This window comes from Rhea pennata, chromosome 26, assembly GCF_028389875.1.
Source record: "Rhea pennata isolate bPtePen1 chromosome 26, bPtePen1.pri, whole genome shotgun sequence".
In the NCBI taxonomy this organism is placed as follows: Eukaryota; Metazoa; Chordata; class Aves; order Rheiformes; family Rheidae; genus Rhea; species Rhea pennata.
The window spans coordinates 3,994,661-4,019,272 of NC_084688.1; the positions used below are offsets into that span (position 1 = coordinate 3,994,661).

The 24,612-nt window shown below is 43.9% G+C and overlaps 1 protein-coding gene across 1 annotated transcript in view; it reads right to left on the minus strand.

Annotated features, from left to right (window-relative positions):
• TANC2 (tetratricopeptide repeat, ankyrin repeat and coiled-coil containing 2) overlaps window positions 1-24,612 on the minus strand; it is a 239,560-nt gene that overhangs the window by 87,175 nt on the left and 127,773 nt on the right. Inside the window, exons 7-8 of the mRNA XM_062595777.1 lie at window positions 12,188-12,336; window positions 3,167-3,353 (exon numbers count right to left, since the gene is read on the minus strand). Coding sequence (XP_062451761.1) covers window positions 3,167-3,353; window positions 12,188-12,336 — 336 coding nt within the window. The remainder of the gene's footprint in view (window positions 1-3,166; window positions 3,354-12,187; window positions 12,337-24,612) is intronic.

Here is a 24,612-nt window from a genome sequence, read left to right on the forward strand (position 1 = left end):
CTAGTGAAAACTTAACTCTTTTCCAAACATAATATTGCAAGGGTATCAGTGGCTTCAGCATGGAGTTCTTGCAGAGATTTACGCTTTTGAGGTACCACATAAAGGCACTCGGAGCAAAAGCCACGTCACTGCAGTCCTCCTTGCTGAGGACAAGCTGAGGAGAAAGAAGTTCTGCACCCAATAAAAGAGGAATGCAACCGAGCCGGAAAGCCGAGCCCTGACCCTTTAGAGAGGAAGGAGCTGATGTGGTTTTTCTCACAGAGCGGTGGGGTACGGCTCGCTTTGCGCCTGTGGACAATTTCTCTGTGTGATGCTGTAGGGAAAAATAATTCCAGGGAATTGCTGTCACCTTTCAAAATTATTGCACACCCAATTCGCAACAGAACAATGCAATAATGGCAAAGCTGCACATTCATCTTCCCTGGGGAAACAGCCACCCCTTGCTCAAGTTGATCTTACGTCTCGCCAAGGACAGCAGAGGCACAGCAAAACAGACCTAGCTGAGAATTTCCTTTTTTTTTTTTTTTTTCCTGCTGGAAAACGTGACTAGAGAAGACAATTTTCCTCACCATTTGTTGTAGCTGCCCAGCTTCTACCAAATGCAAGAATAAGAAGGTGTTGAAAATGCTGCTGTCAAAGCGAGTGGGGGTGAAGAAGGGAAGAAGAGGTTTTCCTTCCCCATTCTTTCCTCACTTTTCCTTTGAGTGCTAACACTAAAAGGAGAAAGCATTGCTTTCTAAGAGACTTGAACAGTGCTTCTCCTGCTCCATACAAACACACCTCTTGCATCTTGCTGACTTTTTCCATCTGGGATACATTAACGTAGCTTTAAGATAAGCCAGTTTCCAGGGGAAAAATCTAGTTCCTGACAGAAAATTATCTAAAAGGGAACCTTCCTGCAAATTTATTGGGGATGGAGGAGGAACCTTGTTTTGTTCTTACTCTAGTGAAAAAAAAGAAATGCTGCAGATCTACTGAAAAAAGGTAGGACAGAAACTTTGGGCAAAAAGCTCCTGTGACTCATCACACGAGGAATCAGGATGAACGCTGACACCTCACTTTCACATAGGTGTGCGTGAAGGAGGCGTTCACCTCCTCCAATCTCCCTTGGACAAGAAACTCCAGGTGACCACCTAACTGCAGGGATCTCCATCCTCATTGCCTTCAGGCTGGCAACCAGGGAGCAACCACACGGGCAGGATGAATTCAACACGAGACCATAGCACACACCGGCAAATCTAACTAGCAGGACATGCTCACAACATTTGGCAAACTCTGCTGCTCTACCTCTGGCTTTGTTCCAGGTTTAAACCTAATTTATGGGTCTGCTAAGGAATAAGAGCTAGCTTAAATTGCACATGCGCTTTTACTCACCATGACTCTCCCACACAACCTGGTTTTGAAGGGCTGCCGTTGGACAGTGAAGTTCTGACCGGGGGCAATGTGAGCAGAGAACAACGCATGATACCGCAATGAATTTTCCCAGAATTCATTAACCTACTTTGGTATGCAGCTCAGAATAGCTTGCATATTTGCATTTTAAGATCATGCAGGCAGAAGTGCCACAAAGGTTTTTGTGGCATACAGGAGCTGAAGCTAAGCCCAAATTTCCTGATCAGCCAAGCAAAATATTAATCATTAGCACAACTAACTTCCCTAAGTCCCTAAATTGTCAATCTTCCTCTCATCTTTTTTTTTTTTTTTTTTTTTTTTTTTTTTTGTAATACAGAAATTGTTGGCAAAGTAGCATCTTCTTATCCAGACAAACACTCAACATTAAAGATGCGGAAAGGACAATCCAGCTAGCACCAACTGCCTGAATTTCCATAGCAATTACTTTTCTTCCATTGTGCCTTTACAGTTATTGAACAGAAATCAATCTGTATGTTTTCTCAAGATCCTTTGCATAAAAAGCTCTCCAAGTCTATAGATTGTGCCAGTGAAAAACCTGCTATAGCAACCATAGCGATCCACCAAAATTTGTTTTACTCTAGCTCTCCTCCTGTCCGCTGCTGAGCTTAAGTGAACTAGTAGTTTTTGAGGCACAGTCACGGATGCAGGTGACAGTGACAGTCATGGGGCACACAAGGCAACCAGACTTATGTACAGGCCTTAAACAGGATATGGAAATGCAGAAATGAAGTCCTATGTTTTAATAGAAAGAGAGCTGAACATGAGAAGCAATACTCCCAAAGAACAACTGTTGTCCTGACAGGAAGAGGTGGAGGCTAGTGACAATCTAAAATAATCCTCATAGTTTCTCTAAAAGGATGATATGAATAATAGCATGCTAGGAAGCATTACAAAAATTAACTTAAAGCCAGTCTAACGCAAAAAAAGAGCACATTTGACAGTGACTTCCCCTCTTCCCATCAAATGTTGATATAGAAAAATCCACAGTATGTGAACATCATCCATCTTCTTTCCTCTTACATCAAGGAACAGCAGCCATGGACCAAACAGCATTAAGAGAAGAAAAATGCTAAGAAAAAACAATGCCAAAAAAAAAGATACTTCTAAGTTTACTTGAAGTAGTAGGAGGGGATAGTAGCCCCAAATTACAGCCATTACCTGCCACTGAGACCATCCCACCTTTCTTATTGAGCCAAAAAAGTCGTCTCTCCCTAAATTAGAGTCTCTACATTCAGAAATAAGCACAGACAGCAGCTGAAAGAAACCATACAGAACAACAGAAAAACTTGGTAGAAGAAACAACATAACCTCACTAGAATTAAAGGAGGTTGAGAAGAAAGGTTGTGATAGGCCAAAAAAGGCGAATCAGAATGGATGGGAGGAAAACGTGAAGCAAAAATAAAAGGAGAAAAAATAAACTCTTCCTCTCTCACTATTTAAACACTTTCCAGAACTTTGTGTCAAACAATTTAGGCTATTCTCAATCTCATTCATCCCAAGTTTCACTGGTTCTCTAGAGTTTTACCGATGAGGAGCAGAAGACAGGATTAATTCACCTTAGTTACTGAAGTGTCAACTTGAATAATGCAAAACCTTCCTAGTTATTAGCAAACGCATACATATTATCTATATACATACATATATATGTATATATGTATATATATATGTGTGTGTGTATATATATATATATATATATAAAAAAAAAGCTTGTTAAACCAATCCAGTGGATCGCTGCTGGGCTTTGGCTACTCACCTATGATGCCGCTGTCTCTGCTCTCGAGGGTGGACGTGGGGCTGGTGACGGCACCATAGCTGCAGTCCTTGGCCGTCACGTTGGTGCTGACAGGAGGCAGGGTGGAGCAGGGGCTGCTGGCTGGCGGCGAGGCCGTGCTGCTCGTCAGCGTGGAGCACGGGCTTATCCGCTGCGTTACGGCCGACGTCTGCAAAATTGCAAGGGGGAACACGTCACTCGGCGCAACCGCTCACCGCGGGAGAAGGAAGAAATCCTTCTGGAGCTCACGCGGGAGGATTTGCTTCCTCCAGACCAGGGGGAAAATGTGCTTCACGATTCAGAATGAAACTATCCGCTATGTTTCCCTATGTCTGTGAAAAGCACACAGAAACACTGGATGTGTTTTCAACTTCTTTCCTTCTTGGAGCGGAACAGAGTCCAGCTCCCACGTTCAACAGGAAACCCGGAAAACAAATAAAGCAGCATGTACCACAAGCCTTATACCATAGGTTATCACAAAATTTTAGCATTTTCTTAATATTGAACGGAAAGTAAAAATCAAATAAACAAAAAGTACAATAGAGGGAGGTAAATCTGTGCCTCTGGCCGGGTGGAGCTCCTCAGGGTGATAAGTATACAGCATGATCTCACCTTTACTTGTGGCAAGACTCGTCCCATACAGGAAACGCTACATAGACCTCTGTGCCATTTCCATCCGGTCAGAAATCTCAGTGGGACTGCGAGTTCTCTTTTGCTCTGTAAGTGTTTCTTCCATTCAAGAAAAGCCACAATGGTTTTACACCCTTGCAAGGAGGAAGTTTGAGATCCCTTATCTAGATAGGAGAAAGCCCCTCCCCGGACAGAATGGCTTTCCCTGCCCGATAAAGTCTTGGGAAAAACGGACGAGCGAAAAGGCTGCTCTGCAAAGCAGCATTATAAAAGGCCGGTGTTTTAAAAGTTCCTTTGGAAAGAACCCATAAGAAACCATGTGCAAGAACCTCAGAAGAGCTTGTGCATTTAATACCGTGCACAGAGATCCATCTACTAAACCAAGACGACCATTCCTGCATTCAGTTTGAGGCTAGCTGTGATTTAGCGCAGCTCCTCTGTTTTAACTCCAGGCTACGCGAGCCGTCTGCATGCTTCCCCAGCAAAAAAATACTTTTTTCTGAAGATAGGACCTAAGATATTTGTAGGAAGTAAGCAAAATGTTGCCCCGACTTACCAAAGCGTGGTAAGCACGGAGGATGGCTCACTGACCATAGCACTGGGAAGGTGTTCTTGTTCACCTAACCCGGCAATTTAATAAGCATTACACAGCGCTTCTTCGTGATCACGCAGAAATAACTTGCTAATCCCTTCAAAAGGCGTAACTGCCTTTAACACTCCAAAAAACCTGAAATGCCCAATTTCAAGCTGCTTTGCATTCGCAGCCGAGTTTCTGGGAGAGGTTTTTAGAAGAGCTGTAAGCACTGAAACGATCAGCGAGAGCGAGCGACGCTTCTGTGCTGGGGAGCACGGATGCACGCTGGGTCAGGCCAAAGGTCCATCTGCTCTAGGCATGGACATGTAAAACAAGGAAATTAAAAATGGACCCCCTTAAATTTATTTTCCTACCTTAGAGCAAGCAGTGCTGTGGTGAACACTGGCCCTAGCGATGCCTGGGGAAGCATTTCTGTACGCACCTGTAGGAGCTGGACGGCGCCTCTGCGGGGGGTTGCCAACCCCACAACGTTTGGCAGAGACTGGGGAGGGTCCCTCCAGATTTGCTCAATGAGACTTCTTTCACTCTCTGTGAATACCCCCCCTATACAAATTTATATGATCATTCCCTTTTTTTTTTAATGCCATTCGAAACCCAGGCAACCAAAAGTATCAGACTTGCAAACCGCAGAATGTGTTTGAAGTGTATATACTTGAAGCTTAAAAAAATGCCTAGGACTTTTGGGGTTTTTTTTGTTTTTTTAAGTAGAACGTGAAAGATTTACTGGTTTCTAAATGAGAAGACTACCGGGAAGCGAGCTAGTATCACAGAATGGTTGAGGTTGGAAGGGACCTCTGATGATCACCTAGTCCAACTCCCCTGCTCAAGCAGGGTCACCTAGAGCACATTAGACAGGAATTGCATCCAGGTGGGTTTTGAATATCTTTGGAGAAGGAGACTCCACAACCTCTCTGGGCAACCTGTCCCCATGCTCTGTCACTCACACTGTAAAGAAGTTTTTCCTCATATTCAGGTGAAACTTCCAGTGGTTCAGCTTGTGCCCATTGCCTCTTGTCCTATTGCTTGGGACAACTGATAAAGAGTCTGGCCCCATCCTCTTGACATCCTCTTTTAAGGTATTTACAGACATTGATAAGATCCCTTCTCAGTCTTCCCCAGGCTAAAAAGGTCCAGCTCTTGTAGCCGTTCCTCGTAAGAGAGATGCTGCAGTCCTCTAATCATCTTCGCAGCCCTACGCTGGACTCTCTCCAGCAGCTCCACGTCTCTCTCGTACTGGGGAGCCCAGAACTGGATGCAGTACTTGAGATGAGGCCTCACCAGGGCTGAGCAGAGTGGCAGGATCACCTCCCTCGACCTGCTGGCAAGAGTCTTCCTAATGCACCCCAGGATACCACTGGCCTTCTTGGCTACAAGGGCACATTGCTGGCTCATGGTCAACTTGTCATCCACCAGGCCTCCCAAGTCCTTCTCCACAGATCTGCTCTCTAGTAGATCAGCCCCCAGCCTGTACTGGTGCGTGAGGTTATTCCTCCCCAGGTGTAGGCCTCCAATTAGACCCTGTGCCACTGATCACAACCCTCTGAGCTCTGCCTTTCAACCAGTTCTCAATCCACCTCACTGTCCACTCATCTAACCCACACTTCTTGGGCCCTTCTTGTTGTCTTTGGCATGCCTTGCCAGACTGAACTCCAGATGGGCCTCAGCCTTCCTCGTCACATCCCTGCACACTCTGACAACATTCCTATGTTCCTCCCAAGTGGCCTGCCCCTTCTTCCACGTTTCCTGTACTTTCTTCTTCTGTTTGACTTTTGAAGCATGCCCAAGGAATCAAGAAATTCCACAGCGCCTTGTAACAATCCTTACTCATAACGTAATCAGACATTTGAGGCACTATATAGTAACTCATACAACGGGCAGGGCAGAGAAACTTGGAGAGACAAACATCCTGATTTACCTCCACCATCCCTCGCTTCCATGCAAACATTACTGCATCCATCTTTCCATAATCAGGTAATACCCTAAACCTGCATTAGCACCTTGGCAAACCAAGAAGGGAAGGCTAACATGACACCTCCCTGGGCATGCTTTTATAAAAACAGAGGGACTGCAACACAGTATCAACAGAGCCATAAGTATTTCCATAAATTAATAATCCCCCTGCAGAAGCCATATAAAAAACCCCAGCAGCGAACGAGGTGGTTGCCACTGTATCATCTTTGGATGTCCTCGAAAGAAAAAACAACGCTTTCCTCTTCCCATCCAATTTACCGTGCCATTAAGCAGATTGTGGTTATTGTTGTTTTCCATTCTTTTATATTCTAGATTCTTACAAACAGATTTTTTTTTTCTTCCCAAGTAGTCCTTCTAGGAATTGGAGGCAGGCTGACTGCCCTATAAATTCTGATTCCCTGTATATTCCATTTTCACTTGTTCATAATATCACCTGTCATGTGTATTGGCTGCCAACCAACCTTTCTCGTTCGCTCATATTGCAATCTTTTCAGCTGTCTAAACACTGCATTGATCTTTGTGAAACTGTTTTTAATTTTGGCAATTTAATTTATGGTTGCCTAATTAATTATAGTGGCCAAATTAAAAGATGCTTATGCATCAAGATTCAATACGAAAATATTCTTCTTCCCACTTAAAATGCTAAGTTTTATATAGTTTTCTAAAAAAGCTTACATGGAGCTCTCCTTTTGGATTACTGCTGCCTATCAAGCAGATGTTTTTCCTGAGCTACCTACTACAGCAGAAGCATCTCTTCTCATCTGTCCCAGGTCATCAGACTCCATCTATACACCTGAGCTATGGAATTAACTTTGTCCAATGCTCATTTTCCTTAATTCACCTACAATACAGTAAACTGCACCAAATACAATGTAATACAGCTCTTGAGGTTCTAGCAAAGAACCTAAACAGCGTCCTGGGCTGCATCAGGCAGGGTGCTGGCAGTAGGTTGAGGCAGGTGAATCTTCCCCCCTCAGCCCTGGTGAGGACACTTACAGGGTGTCCTGGCTCTCCCGTACAATGGGGACGAGGACATACTGGGGTGACTCCAGCAAAGGGCCACAAACACGTTTTAAGGACTGGAGTTCATGTCATACCAGGAAAGGCTGAGAGCTGGGACAGTTCAGCCTAGAGAAGAGACGGCTCCAGAAAGAGCTTCTCCGTGTCTATAAACACCTGACGAGAGGGAGTAAAGAAGACTGATCCAGACTCTTCCTAGCGACAGGAGAAGTGGCAATAAGCACAAACAGAAATAAAGGAAATTCCATTTAAACAGAAGAAAAAACTTTCTTTCTGTGAGGGTGGTCGAATGCTGGAAATTCCGAGAGGCTGTAGAGGCTCCATGCTTGGAGATACCCAAAACCCATCTGCACACAGCTTAGGGCTGGACCAGACGATCTCCAGAGGTCTCTGCTGGCCTCTACTGCTCTCCGATTCTGATTCTGCTCGTTCACTGTTCCTAGCCCAAATGATATTACAGTATCTAAAAATTTAATCAGTTCACATTTAGGAACTGTGAGAATACCAGTATTACTACTATTAATAATTCTTTAGTGTGTATTTTTTCTATACCCTTGTTTTAAGTGCTATTTTAAAAAAATCCCTGACGAAACTAATCCCGATACTAACAAAATAACACCCCAAAACCTTAAAACACAGAAAATTACACTTTTAAAGTAAATTAAAATTCAGTGCAAGACTGGTCACTCGTCACCCTCCAGCCGATAACATCGTTGTTTCATGAAATGCCAAAAAGTGATATTCTTATATATTTATTTCCAATGCTATTGATGCAGTTCCTTAAGAACAAGTTGCTTGCAACTGGAAATCACCAAATAACACAGTATATCACTTGGCATTGATTGACATGTTTTATTTTTGTATTGATATAGAAAAATGTTCCTCTATGCAAGTTTTAAACATAAATTTCCATTGATAGAACATTCTGTATTATTATTGCTGTTGTTTCATGTGTCACATTTCCACTAAGCTTTGAAAAATTAAACTGTGCTGTCACAGTCTCATTGTCCTTTGTGCTTTGCTGGCAACCAGTACAGTTAAAAAAAAATGTTTCAGAAAGTAGGAGAAAAAGGATTTATTCTTTGGCATTTGTGATCTCTCATTAAAGAAGGCATGATTAAGAAAGAGACTGCACATAATACACGCAATTTCATAGCAATCTGGATTAGAAAATGTATCCTTTGACATATTCAAAATAAGGCAATTGAATGGAAATGCAATGTGCCAGATTTACAGATTTGGGCAGTTTTAGTGAAAACACCTCTATTCCTTATCTTCGCTTTAGCTCAGCATTGGTGAGATTGCAAATAATTATTTTCTCGCTTCAGAAGGCAAAGCATGGTTAGAATAATAAGCAGCAGCCTAGTCCCAGCTTTTTATACAAAGAACATTTGCTTTGCCCAGACCCTGTAAATTAACAAATTAAAACCTAGAAAATTGTTTTCATTTTTAAATTCAAGTGCAAACTCATAGTCAAAGTCTCAATCAGATTTTAATTAATCAATGATTAGTAGAAGAATTAATCTTTGCAAATCCCGGAAATGGCTTGCTGCATGATTTTCAGTACCAGTTTATGCAAAGCAGCTGAAGAAATTCAGTCCGTGAAGGAGCGCCAGGGAGGTTTTCAGGAGAGCTGCACGCTGCGGTGCAGAAGCAGCTTTACGATGGAGCGTATTTGAGAACGGCTCCCGTTTAGAAACACCTAGTGCTTGACGGTGGGCACCCAGGTGCTGGCAGATCTGGACAGAGTGGCACCAGCGTAGCAAGGCTGCCCACCTTCCTCGGCAGGAGAGGATCGCTGCAGCCGTGCCTCTGGGGAGAAGGGGCCTGGGAGGGAAATAACGAGCTTTCTAAACTCTTAGCACTCTATTTAGATGTCTTCCTCTCTCTAAACACAAGCTGCTCCCATGCACCATCGCGGTGATGAAGTGAAAGCAGAAGGAATTCCCTCCACTCAGCACTTGAGAAAGCATGGATGAAACACGACGTGCTGCTCTGGGCTCCCCTGCATAAGAACTTGACAAATGAAGAAAGTCAGCGGAGGGCCACCAAGCCCGTTAGAGGGCTGGGGCATACGACACGTGAAGAAAGGCTGAAGGAAGGGGGTGAATTCAGCCTGGAGAAGAGAAGCCTAAATTACACCTAGCTGTGGTTGAGGTCTTCCACTATCTCAGTATGGAGAAGACTCTTCTCCGAAGTGCAAAGGGAAAGGACAGGAGGCTGCAAGCACAAGCTGCAGCAAAGGAGTTTCCCACTAGCTATAAGCAGGAAGCCCTTCACAGTTGGGCTCCTCAAGCACTGGAAGAGGTCGCCCATATTCTCCAGCCTCGGAGATTTTCAAAACTCGACCGAACAAAGCCTGAGCAACGTGATCTAATGTTCGAGTCAGCCCTGTTTTGGGCAGGAGGTTGGATCAGATGATTTCCGGAGGTCATTTCCAATCTAAAATAGTCTGTGATACTAGGCAAGCATTGACAGCAGGAGATGCTCACAAAGAAAGGAAAAAATTAACTCAGTAATTGAGGAATCAGCTTCTCTTTATCTTCCCCAGCACATGAATAGCATTCAAAGGCCCTGTAGAACTTTTTCATTCAAAAATTAGCACACAGCCTAAGATATCAATCTATTTTAGAGCACAACTCTCTGCTGTTTCTCTTAAGATTTTTCTTTTATTTTTCTCCAAAGACATCTTTTACTTTTGAGAAAAGATGGGATTTTAATTTTTTTCAAAAGGCAACAACAAAAGGAACCATTTATAGCAGAAACTCTGCTTAGCTTTGAAGCATTCAGCTCAAATATGTGCCTGTTAAAAGCACATTTTCCAGCACAATATATAGCAAAGTACATTTCGAATCGAGCCCAACTTACACAAAAAATGAATGAAATCATCAAAAGCTTAATGAATGTACTGAAGAGCAAAAGGTTTACAAAAACCCACTTCTTGGCTCTCAAGCATGCTGCGTATTAACGCTTTAGCTCACGCGGAAGATGGATGACAAAACACCTTTCAGTTCAGCGTACAGCGCAGGACCGAGACGCTCCAGGAGGCAGCCCACCACCCTGCTCACCAAGAACCGGCTCTCCCGCCTGTTCGCTTTTGTGTTTGCTACTGGAATAAAATCTCCATCCTTCACAATCTTCCTCCAGGCAGCTGCTATTCTTTTCTTTGGATTTCAAACAGCAACATCATCTCATCTTCCTCATCTTGCTCTAGGTTTTTCATTGAGTTGATCCAATTTACACTGCTTACTCTGACCCTGCGTTGCTCTCGCATTAGCGAGAAATGCCCTTGCACTCTACCTTAAGAACTCCTGAGGGTTAAAACATGGGAGTGACTTGCACTGTTAACAGTAAGCAGGGCTATTTAAACAATATGACCCATGTGGCTGGAAAATAAATATACCCAAACCAAAGTTCTAAATGCTTTGAAGGCTCCTTTGGATCCTTAGCGGGCGGAAGGGAAAGGCCACTCGCACAGTTAGGAGGAGTAGCTAAAGCTCTTCTGACAACATCAAGCCAGTACAGGACACAACAACGACATGAAAACACTTCTGCTCCATTTCAAAGGCCAGCCAGGTACTCACTGATAAGCGAGACTAAGAGCCCTCCCAACCAACGGATTAGAAAAATAACCACAGTTAATAATATGCACCATTTCCTGGTGCCTTCTGATGTGGTTCTCATGAATACACTGGCTGATTATCCTCGCAGTCTTTAATTAACTCCTACATGCACGCACGCGTACACACATAGTGTCCTGGAAGGAAGCAAGGAATTGGACATGCTACACGGTAGGAGTCAGGGAAGAGAAATGAAGGATAAGCTGCACACAGTACTATAACTATTTGGCTTTAACGCATGGAGCCATCTTCCTGGCTGCCACTTTCATCGACTCTTTTAGGGAATTCGGGACCTTAAATTAGTTCCTTTGAACTGTGCCTAAGGGATGAGTACTCTCACTGTGACTTGTGCAAAGTCATGCAATGAATCTGAAAAAAAAAAAAAAAAGGAAAAAATAAAGAAACGAAGGACTTGCACCTAGGTTTTGCGTTTCAGGCTGCTGTGCTACATAATAGACTAGTCTTTTGTCAACTTAAGAAAAAAATGGTTTTTTAGTTTCATTCTCATCTCATCAACACTGGTGGGAGTGGATGGCTGGGGAAGAGGAAGGAGAAATTCAGGTAATTTCCACAAAATCCACATTTCAGCCAGAACCATGGTCTTATTGTTAGTTTGCTCTTCAGCCAGACAAAAGGATTTAACAAGCTTTATCACAATAAAGATTTCATGATTTGGTTTCTGTATCTGTTTTGAAGCATGAAATCATCATCTAAGGCAAACATGAGCAAAACCTGTGACTATCTACAAAATCAGGATATTACTACTTACCTGTCCCTCCTGGAAAATTTGTCAAGAGTTTATGTAACCTCGATAAAACACTTTGGAAGCCTCTCTAACATCTAAAATGCCACGGAAGTCCAGATTATTTTGATCCCTATAATCTGATTAGCAACGCTACCCACTCCTACAGCATTTGCAGCAACAGAAAAACAACCGCCGCCATTTCACGCAGCTGATCCACAAAACGTGGACCGCTGGCGTGGAATGATGATTCACTGTCTAACGGCGAGACAGGACCTTCTACCCCGCAACAATTATTTCACCGTAATGAGACACTCGGCTACCTTATAAATAGAAAATAACTCCTATCTCACATGCTTCATTTTAATCATAACCAACAGAGCTGCTGCGGCAAAACCAGGGAAGGGATGGAAGAGGTGACGTACCTGGTTCTCGTCCTGCACCTCCATGCTGTACTGGGGCCCTGGCTGTACCTCCGTGACTTTCTCTCCCAGGAGGAAGCCCAGGCGAGTCATGAGTGTGTTCGCTGCCTCATCGACGGATGGAGGGGGTCCCAGCTCCTGCTCCGTATCACCTACGTGGAAGAAAAACAAACACATTTTGATAGGAATTGTTCAACTTTGCCATTGCTCACCTACTATTTTTACAAACACACACACACACACACACACACACACACACACACACACACACACACACACACACTGTAACTTTAGTATCAGTGTTTTCCAGTTATTCACATTATTCAAGTCTGTCTTGCTGGTCATTAATTAATTTCGGGTTACGTGTTGCTCAGGTTGTGAATGTCTAACGCCAGCTGTTATTTCTTCTCCTATTGCTGCTTGTATCCTCTACACCTCTCACTGAGGCAGATTCATCTTTTCCCTTGCAATATTGATGACAAAGCTCTCTAGAGTCAACCTGGAAACCCAGTTTCCTGGAAGTAGCAATCGAAAAGCCAAACTGCTCCCTCTCTTCTCTCCTATAGCTGCTGCCTCCATGTTTCTTGCAGAGAATTCAGGGCTACGTGTGTCATTCTGCTCTCCTGTGACCAAAGCACTAAATGACACCTACGGCAGCAGGTCCCCAACTAGTCACTCCTTAAAAGCAAAGGATAGGAGAGGAAAATATGTTCGTCTTCCATTATGGTTTGCTGTTTCTGACGCACTCAAGGTTAGCTACAAAGCACTGTCCTCCAGAGACCATACTTCCTCATGAAATCATATCATGGGCTACGATAACGCAAAGTTCATCTATCAATTCTACATCAAGTCTATAAAATTGGTCAAAACCTCCCGTCCAAACCTCAAAACACACACACACCAACCCAGAAAATATATCCTGAAGTGTTTGTAGCATTTGTTGGAACGTTTCCACATACAGGCTTCCTGATAGAGATTCACACATGGAAAAGGCATGTTTTTGGCAGTTCCTTATCTTTTAGTTTTAAAACAAGTATTTCTGGATGCTTTCTGACTTGCAGTGCTGCAAACATAACTCAGGTTCTGAAAGTCAAGTTCTTTGCCGTTCAAGTCAATAGTGATACTAAAGCCTGAAGGTCAAGCTCTAGCCACATTACACTGACGCAATCCTGTGGTTTGTGCAGTTGTAAGAAACTAATTAGGATTTCCAATTAGGCTACAGTTAATTATTCATCTGATAATGTACAATCTGGAAGAGAGCCCACCTCCATTTCCCAGCTCTGTCCTGGCTTTGGGGTGCTTTAATGCTCACCCTGAACCTATAGTAAAGAGATGTTATTTTAAATAATGCTTTTTGATAACTATAACTGAAAGCCACGAATCCCAGAATCTGGGAGACGCATGAGACCTCAGCAGCTCTGAGCTGACTGCTCCCAGAAATTCCCATTGAGACTCTCAACGCACATCTGGCAAAAACTTAGAGTAGTTTTGCAGCATCTCACTCGCATGACTACAAATTTGAAACCCTGCAGCATCTCGTATGCAACCAAGGCCACGTCCATCACCACCATCAGCTTTTGCATCTGCAAGAGTCCTTAAATGGTGACTTCACTGGTATGAAAATGGATTATGTAGTCTGATAACAGAAGCTAAGTTACTGAATCACTATTGTACTGCTTTATACAGCACTGACGTGAACAGGACAGATTTAAGATAGAGACAAATTTAGATGGGTGACCCAATTTTCTGAACTGCTGACCACCCACATTCAATCTGTGGCCATTTACCATCTCTGAGAGTCAAATTCAGAACAGATACATTTGGGTAAAACCAAAGTTACAGACACTTATATTTCCAAGGTTATTTTTGTCTTTTTGGATTTTTTTGGAACCTATCCTAGATATTCATGTGAGAGCTCAGCTCATAATTATTAAATGTTTATTATGGACTCCACATTCTGGCTTGAGACTATACGATGTTAACACTGCTCAGAGCACACAGAATTAGCAAGTAAGTAGAAGCTAAATCTTTCTCTGTACTGCCCACGTCAACCTCCAACCCTACCATGAGGCAAGATAAAACTAATACCTGACAAGAAGGCCATCGTTTTCTTGGGGCATGTCCTGTCTGCACTTTGACACTTTGTGGCGAAGAAAGCTTTCTTGCCTGCAAAGTATCATGCCATCATCAACAGAAAAATCACATGGCATCTTCTGCGAATTAGTGGTGATCTGACAGCCAAGGTCAGAAACTTAAAACATGGGAGAGAAATTTAAGAGCATTTGGACAGGTTGAACTTGCTGCCGCTTGTATCCCGCAGTACAGCCCTCGGGGAGCTCATTATAACACAGCTTTCAAAGTCCTGATAACTTTGAACTTGAGCAAAACGCTGTTGTACTGGATTATTCCGTCTTTTAGTCTTTCCAAAAAAATAAGCACAGGCATAATCGAGTGTCGAAGCGGAGGCGCGGCGGCTCCTAGATGCCTGCGAATGGGAATTACGGAAAGAAGCTGCAACTTGCCTTGCAGAGCCGACACTAAGACCTAATACCATCTCCTCAAATTCGAAGGAAGGGCATACCCGTTTTATCCTCCCTCTGCGAGTGCGAGCGAGCCGGCGTGTACCACGGCCAACCTCTAGGCAGGCTCCAGCGCGTGCAGCTCCCCAAGCCTCGCTGGGGAAATCCAAGCGCCCGCGCAATGACCGAAGCGGCCCACAATAGTTTTAGGTTTGGAATATAATATATATACTATATATATAGTGTATATATGTGTATATACATATCCAGTGTGTGTGTGTGTGTGTGTGTGTGTCTATATACACACACCACCAAGAAAACGATGGCCTTTTTGTCAGGTATTAGTTTTATCTTGCCTCATGGTAGGGTTGGAGGTTGACGTGGGCAGTACAGAGAAGTGGGAGCACCAAGGGACCCGCGTGGCACTGACGGGACGTCCCCATGGAGCACCAAGGGACCAGCGTGGCACTGATGTGATGCCCCCATGGAGCACCAAGGGACCCGTGTGGCACTGACGGGACGTCCCCATGGAGCACCAAGGGACCAGCGTGGCACTGATGTGATGCCCCCATGGAGCACCAAGGGACCCACGTGGCACTGACGGGACGTCCCCATGGAGCACCAAGGGACCCGCGTGGCACTGATGTGATGCCCCCATGGAGCACCAAGGGACCAGCGTGGCACTGATGTGATGCCCCCATGGAACACCAAGGGACCCGCGCGGCACTGACGGGACGCCCCCATGGAGCACCAAGGGACCAGCATGGCACTGATGTGATGCCCCCATGGAGTGCCAAGGGACCCACGTGGCACTGACGGGACGCCCCCATGGAGCACCAAGGGACCCACGTGGCACTGATGGGACGTCCCCATGGAGCACCAAGGGACCAGCGTGGCACTGATGTGATGCCCCCATGGAGCACCAAGGGACTCGCGCGGCACTGACGGGACGCCCCCATGGAGCACCAAGGGACCAGCATGGCACTGATGTGATGCCCCCATGGAGCACCAAGGGACCCACGTGGCACTGACGGGACGCCCCCATGGAGCACCAAGGGACCGGCGCGGCACTGACGGGACGCCCCCATGGAGCGCCAACTGAACTATCTCAGCTCTGTTCAGCTTTAGTTGGAAAATAAATTATTTCCGATTACGCTGTCCTGGCACATACCCCTGCCCTTCCTAATCCCCATAAGATAAACGCCTTCTCCAAAACTTACTAAAACTTATTTCCTTTTGCAGCAATGGATTTAGCAGATCAACTTTTACCCACTTGGAATTTGTTGACTTTAATTTCAAAACAGAAGGGCTCCAAACTTGGAGAGCTTTTCGGGAACTGAAGTCTGAGTCTAAACACAGAGATTTACTAGGTGTTTGCACTAGTCCAAGGACTTTAATCACAGCTATAGCCAGAAGAGTGCAAGTAGATTGCAGTGAAGTTCTTATGTCTAATGGTATAAATAATAAAAAGCCACGAACACGCTCAGCTCCAAGAAGCATCAGTGTCTCAAAAGATGGAGTCTGCTTAAATGGAAAGCAGCCAAATGATCCTTTTTTGGGGGGGAGAGAGGGGGGACTAATAAAAATGCAAGTAAACGGTCTTACTTTGCACTGCAAGAACAAATGAACTTGAAAATGAGACACTCAGTCTTTTGTAGCAAGTTTTCCAGATATGTATCTTCAAAAATCGTAAGAGTGAGAATACTCAAAAAAGCCCATGAAAAACACAATCCAATTTTTGCCAGGGTACCACGAAAGCTACACTAATGGGTATTTCTTTCTGCTAATCCTTAATCTTCAGAAGGGACAGGTAACTGTGCAGCATTTTATGACGGAAATAAATAACAGCTTTTAGACAGATGTGAAACAGGCTGTCCTTTTAGATTAAAACGCTATGCATGCTTAGGCTATCTGGCATTTTATCTACCGGGTTTGAAGAACACTGAAAACCATAAATCAGAAATCTGCAGCCTGAACATTGCTGAATGCACAGAGTGAGTCAAAGGCAGAACAGAAGAGAATTAAAGTGTCGCAGTAACTTCCAATTTCCTAGCACTAAAGCCACGGGGGGGGAAAAAAATCCAAAAGCAGCACTAGCCACTTTTTTATATGCATGCACCAAATGGTCGCTGCTGCACTACCAGGGAAAGCCCACTCCTCAGGGTAAACAGAGAGGAGTCTGAAAATCCAATGCAAACGTGACTTAAAAGCTCTGAAACGGGATGACAAAACGCCAGAAGCACAAAAACACAAATACGAAATGGAACCCTCATCATCTCAAGCCCACGAGGAGCATACGATTAAAAATAAATAAATAAATGAATAAGAAAGAGAGAAAAAAACCTTCTGGATTGAATTATACTGAAATAGATGCCACAAGAGGGGCAGATGGACATCGGATCGAAGGTTAATGAGATCAGGGGTCTGGCGAGCTGGAAGGTCGCTCAGCTCCGAGAGGCCGCGCTGCTGGCGGCGGGAGGGTCAGAAATCTCTGCGGCAGAAAAGCCTTTTTGGGTGGCGATCGAGGTGCCGGGTTAGAAGATCGCTCGACTGATCGGGGCGCAGGAGCGGATCGAATAGCAGCTGAGCAGGAAGGTCTTGCCGGAGCCACGGCAGACGGAGGGAAAGAAGAGCGGAAAAGGTGGTGGAGGATGGAGCAGAGGAGAGAGCAGCTCTGCATTTGGGAGAAAGTTGGCAGAAAGCACTGCAGCGGTTTAGTAATGTAAGAATGACCATCAAAAGCTGTGCTTAAGCAGTTGGTAATAAATCATCAAGTCAAACACTCAGCGCCTTAGAAGCCTCCAAAATACCGGAGGTACCTAAGGCACGCGTTTACTGTTTTAATTTAGCGTCCAGAGTTATATCCGAACCCAAGGCTGCATACCATCTCTATGCTCCCCAGCTATTTTTGCCATCCCTTTAAGGTGTTAACAGAAACTCTTGCTCAACTGCAAAAATGTAAATTAAAAGCACAACAACCTTTGCTTGTCAAGGAATTTAATACCTCTAATCCTCCTTCCCCTTGCAAGGTTCAGCCCATTTTCAATGCTTCAGAAGTGCTCTGCAGTTCACCCTGGAGGTTACTCGATTCCGCCCCTTCAGAAGCATTTCAGCTGTTACCTACGTTTCTGATCCTTTCCAAGAAGGTATTCAAATTATGCAATGTTTTCAAATATTATCACTTTAAAATACAGCAACTTTCCCCCTTTCCTCCAAGGAAAAAAGAACAATGCATCTTTACGCCAGAAAATATTCATTTCTTTTGACCGAATACGTTTCCACTTCCAAAACTAGGCTCCCAATGTAATTTAAACTACATTTGAAATCTTCAAATCTCTTACAACAAGTGTCCATCTCGGTGACTTGAGTAACGGTGCATTTGGTGATACCCATCGCAGAACCTGCCTGACTACAAAATGGGTTTGTCTTAAAAATCAAAAGTTCTTGAATTAAAGAAAAAAGAAATCAATAATTGTATACAATGAGTGAGCACCTACAAAAGGCCAGAAATAAATGGATGCCGCTTATAATTTTGAATTACATAACTATGATTTTGTCTAAAGACCTTCCTCTCTCTTCTTGTGACCTAAATCTATCCTGTAATTACGTACATCCGCTTTATATCAGTCTGCATACATCTGAGCTGGACTGGAAAACACTCGCCTCTACTGCAGATCCCTGTAATCTCAGAATTAATGGAAAAGGTTTTATTAGTCTTATGTCCAGAAAAGCGTTTAAAAATCTGAATCAATAAGAGAATAATGAGACTTCAGGCGCGTTGCATCGACGATTCTGCATTGCTGCTCTTCTGTTGCCTAACATTTCTGTGCCAGCAATGGAAAACAGTCCCACCAAGATGTTATACGGGGCAAGTGAAGTCTGGTTTACTGATAGCAAAGTGCCTTCTGCCCCCATCTCCCTAACAAATTGCCTTCCTTGCTCACTGCAGTGGTTCTCGCTGCGAATTCCCAACCCTGATGTCGGGCTCTCCCACGACTTCCGCAGGCGTCAGTGCTAAGAAGTTCAAACACAGGCAATTCCCTGTAGCCCCACGTGCGAAACCTGCTTCGCTGCTCACCATGGCCTTCACCTCTCCTTCAGGCGGCCCGGCAGAGAGGCAGCTGCTTTTAGCATCGACCGTTGCGAGCCAGAGATAGGAGGCAAATGGAATTTCAGTGCAAACGGAAGATCTGGTTGATTGCACTTCATGGTCTAGATCTAAAATACTCTTTGAATTCCCATTTTGGAACTGATCTTTCCTAGATTTTCAGCTCCCATTTAAGTCCCAAAGCAAAGGGAATGGGAGAAATGAAAGCACATTCGACGCACTGCTCACTGAACATAAATAAATAAAAAAAAAGCTATAATTATCCTCAGTGTGAGCCTGAGTATGCGGAACATTTTCTAAAAGCTGGATTATATTTAGACCCCTGAAAAGGTTCCTGAGCTCTTTAAAATACCAAGGACGAAGTGATGGAGGCAGCAAGTCCACCACTGATCTAACTACTCCTTACTTCACAGGTTTGGCATATTACTTTCAAAACATCCCACTGATCATAAACACGGGTCAATTCTCCCATCTCCGAGCATTTATCAACCATTATCAAACCCAGCCTGACGAAAGGCCTTCACTCTTGAGTAGAGTACTTGTGTGGTATTTATTTTATAGCTCTTTGAACTGAACTTTTACTCTAGACAGGTCTGAGGACATCTTGAACTCCTTTTGATGCAAGTTTTTTTTTTTTTGATTGAGTCTTACAAAAAGAAAAAGCGCAAACCCTCCCTTCAAACATAATCTATTTGCTAAAATCTGAGCAACGCGTTTAAATGACAGTTTGGATCTTTATTGTGCTATAGCAGGCACATCTCTAATAATCCACACAAACGAGCTTTTTGAATTTCAACAATTGTTCTGCGAACCCTCTCTCATTCCTTCTTACAGGTTTTCACATCATAAATCTGATATAAATCTCACAAACATGTTAGGTATGACCACCGCTAAGAGCTAGGCAGAAGAGGAGAAGCACCACCCGATGAATCGCAGCGATCAGGCAGCTTCAGTAAGAAGTTTTACTTTTATGATGAAATGTAAATAAACTAACAGCACACACGGAGTCAACTGGATGGCAGTACAGCTTTAACAAAAGCTTGGAAAAATTCCTCCTAGATTTTTGGGATGGCTCCAGCTCCAACAGGAATTTTGCCCAACGTGCAGCCCCCCGCAGAGAAGGTGCTTGCAGATCGGGACCACCCGTCCAGGCGGGCAGGCTGCCCGCGAGGAAGCCTCCTCCGCTGCGTTAGCTGGCTCACCAGAAGGTGCAGGAGACTCTCAGAAATCAAGGGCAATCAGCTCTGCTTCCAGTTCAGGTCGTTGCATGAAACTATTACACGGAAACAATTTACATTTTCCTCTGCAAAGACCACACTCGCTTCAGCCCTCAGCTGGTCCTACGCAGCGGCAGAGGCTCTGGACAAGCCTTTCTATTGCACCCCATGCAGCCTCAGCCAGAATTTCCACACTTGAGCTTTTAGAGGAGAATAAACAAAATGCAGAAGAGGATTTTGCAAATACCCTTTCTTCTCAGCTTTGCCAAGGTGTATCAGTGCCAAACTCAACTCGCCTATAACAAGACAGAAGTTTAGTAAGGCAAAGCACAACACTTTACTGTAGCTACATAAGCACTGTAAAATGGGAGGTTATGGTTTTGTAAGTGTAAGATGAGGCAACGACAGTATGAAGGCCTTTGGTCTTTATTGCATCAGATATATTAGCATATTTCTGTAATAAATTTTATTAAGAGTAAATCAAACTAAGTTGCATTCTCACTGCAGATAACATTCTCTAGAATCTGCTGCCATTATCGGTGCCACGGCACGGATACAATGATCTGCTGTTACCACTTACTAGAACATCAAGCACAAAACCATTATCGAATGATTTTGAATTACATTAATAACTTGATTAGCGTAATTATAAAACGTATCTGTAGGTTGTTAAAATCAGCCAGTCGCGCAGTTTTGTATCCATTACGCATCAACAAGCAAAGGCGACACACTAGGGCTCTCAAAGGCGACGACGTGCAAGATGCCAGCTGTCATCCAGAGGACTCCATCACATCAACAAACACGGAGCTGCCTAAATCTATGTGAAAAATTCATTCATATACAAAAACAACCCTGCAAACCTGAGACACGGTACGTTCACACTACCACAAGCAACAGGACCGGGCATGCTCTTCACGTGCTACAAAGTTGAAATGTTCTACCTTAATCCAGTAATGGGCTAAGACACAGCGACTCCATTGTTCCCAGTACTCATGCAGGCTTTTGTAAAACCATTCTAGGCAGTTTTAACAACAATCACCGACGCAATAGAATTTCCCAGCTTTTTGGTATTATTTTCCAACAAAACATACACCTGGGGCTGTTGCTACCTGGCATCCCACCAATGATTAGGGAGGAAAGACCCTGCTGTCCGTGAATACTTTGGCTTCATTTAATACTTTGGCTTCATTTAAAGTGCAAGTCATGTAAATGAAAACCTTAGACCACTCATAACCAGTTCAACCACATCACCCTCATCGTAGGTAACTTCTATGGCACACGAACTGCAATTTCCCCTATATGGTTTGGGAGGCAGTACAACCACGCTGAAGTTCCCAAACAGAGGAACACGCAGGTGATGGCAGGTGATGGCCATGCAGGTAACCTCACCCATCGTCACATCTCCTCTTGTCAGGAAAACAAAACAGATGCCAAGAAGAGAAGAGCACGCAGCAGAGAGCCCGGTAACAACAAGGTGCACGACAGACTTCTCCAGACCGAACGTGATGGGAGTTAATAATGCAGAGCAGCACTAGAGAGAACTGCTCCAGATGCTACCAAGTGCAGTGGGAAATGCTCCCTCAAGTGACAGGGACTCCCTGCAGGAACATACAGAAGAGACAGCAGGGAAGAGACTGAGAGAAGACAGTCGAGGAGTCTGTGAGGAAGGCTGATCCCAGTTTCAGACTAAAGAGAACAATTTGGAAACTGGACCCTGCAATAAATTACAGACCCACTGGAGGAATCTGAAGATATGGTAGTATAATCAATGTTTTCCAGCAAGGCTACAAATAAATTGCACTTGCAATCTGGCAGCAGGCCAAAATTTCCACGTTTGCTTTCAGAATAATTATTTTTCAAACGAGTAGGAGCCAAATAATCAGTGACATCAAATGTCAGAACCTCTGCTGAATAATGCAGACAAGGTACCTGCAGGCTGCGGTGCTGCAGGTTGAGCAAACTGTTCTCCTTTCTTCCACGCAAAAGCGCAGCTGCGCTGACCAAGAGAAAAGGACAGATAGAAAGGGAAAAATACTGAGGATCAAAAGCAATTGCACCAAGGGGAATAACATCCACACTGGAAAGGAATAAAGAATACTTGTTCTGCAGTCCGGGAGAACGATACGAAGTCACGGCAACTGGTAGGAGAGCAGAAGTAATGGTGCGGCTTTGAGAGCGCTGCATATTTTCACTTACGAGCAGCTCTCCATAGCATCACTGAAGTCCAATAGTTTTTGGGTAGAACAGACGAAAAAAAAAGCACCTGTTGGACTCATGTAAGTACTAAGGCCTGGGAACCAAGCTTATAAAAGAACTGAGCAGGTTTCCACAGATGCATCCACCCCTCCTATCTTTAGAGCTGGTAAAATGAATATTGACTTTTTGCTTCATTAAAAATGTGAAACAAAATAATACTGTCTGAAGACATCCATCTGGGGTGGTGGAGGGGGAACACTCCTCTCCACTTCCTTTAGCCTGTAAGTTATCTGGGAGTAAATATCTGAGCTAGGGGAAAAAAAAAAAAGTGACAAATAGTGACAAATAGACAAAACCATGGCTAAGAACCGCAGCTACCATTATTTCCTTTCTTTTTACCTCATTTAGTATCCCGATATTTCCACTTATGACAGGCAGAAGGGTAAGGTGAAGACTATCTTCAAGCTAAACATAGCCTAAAAATCTCATAAAGATCATTAGCTCAAGAAATTAAGATGAAAGATCAGGTCTGTATAAAGACATCAGCCGAATTCCAAGCAGGAGCCCTGAAGGTAACTAGAATAGAAATGTTATAAAGACAGGTCAATGCTGCCACTGCCAAGACCTTCAGATGCTGTCATTGTAGCTTACACAGAACATGTGTCAAAGCACATTTAATTCAGTTTGACAGATGTTGAGTGGAAACAGAATTACCAGGAGGCTACCAAAAGCTGAGATGACTTCCTAAATCTAATATGACCTGTAATACCTTCTTAAAACTGGAAGCATTGAAGTGTTTTTTCCCTATGCAGATTGTGCCCACGAAAGAAAATCAGAGGAACAGTGATTTAGTTTGGCTAGAATTTATACTTTCATTTGTAATTATAAAATTATGAGAATGTAGACTAGTTGCTCCTGTGACACTCTATGAACCCACTAACAAACAACTGTTTCCATCAACAAGCGAACAGCCCTCTGCTAAAAGATCAAGAGGGGCATTTACCAGTTAGGACAGCTATAAAATGAGATCCTAAAGTAAGAATCGGGAGGAATGGCCTAAGATTTCAGTAGGATAAGATGGAAAACAGATGCCTTTGATGACCAGCTGTAATAAATATTGCAAAAGTAGTTAAACACAAGGCAAGCATGGAGACAGATTTGTTGCCTAATGGTGAAAACACTTCTCCATTCACAAGAACAACTTTTCAAGATGCACAATTCCTTGGTTTGAGACAGGATATTTTGTACCCTGGCAAAATACATTATGTTAGAGCTAAAACAACCTCCAGAGCTGAAGTTGATTCAGACTGAAATTCTGAGTAAGTTCTCTTTGATTAGAAGGTCTAATGACTTTGGTGAAAGATAGGGTGACTCACCTTTCACTACTACTCATGCCTTTGTCCCATACATAACAGGCAATTCTGTTTTACAAGTGCATATTTCTAGGCCAACAAAGAAGTTTAAGATGGAGTAAAATGCAGCTACCTGCCCACGAGGTGGTAAGAGAGTATTTGAGAGTGCAAGGACTGGTGGGACTGCTTTGGAGGTCTGAGTCAAGCAGAGCGCACAAGACCTGCAATAGTTTTATCTACAGGGCCCAGTGGAGCAATCTCTGAACTTACCTAACCACTGAACTGCCCTAGAATTTTGCTGGCAGAGAGAGCAGGATGTTCCGCTCCCCAAAACAGCTAAGTTGTGCAGTGGTCCTGCGAATACAACCCAGGAACAAAACCGAAGGTGATCTACACCAGCAAGGAAGATGCGCCCTACACACCAGCCTCCTTGGAACCAGTTCCTGTCTAATCCTGACAACTTGAAAGCACCTTGCTTCATGTTTTTGTAGCCATACTGCTAGAGTTGTGATATTTGGGAGCACTGGATCAGGCTACCCTTGTTTTAAAAAAGAATATCCTAGCAAAGGCAACTCCTCTGCAGGGAGCCATTTGTTTAATGGAAATTCTGGCTTCCTCCAATTCTGCTCGTCAGCAATGAAAAGCAGCAGCATGTGGAAGGTCTCTCATGCTCCACACACACAAGGAAAAGTCTAATGTGGCCAGTCACGTGTGCTTAGATGGGAAAACAAGGAAGCTTTATACTGATCCTTGTGGCTAAGACGTGAAAAAGAGAGATGCCCATCACTGAGAGTTTCCAAATCAACAGGGCTGGTTGCTTGTGTATGTATTTACTTACTGGCAAGACAGAAAGCTATAAATATTCAATAAGCCAAAATATCAACACAAAAAAGTTACTGTTTCCCAATAGACAAACTGAGAGCAAGCACTCCTGTTTGACAAGGCAGAACAAGTTGCTATGCTCTCCAAGATCCATCAAGCGTGGCAGCAAAAAGTGCGAAGTTGCAGAAAAGTCTGTAGCTAAAATATCTGCTGT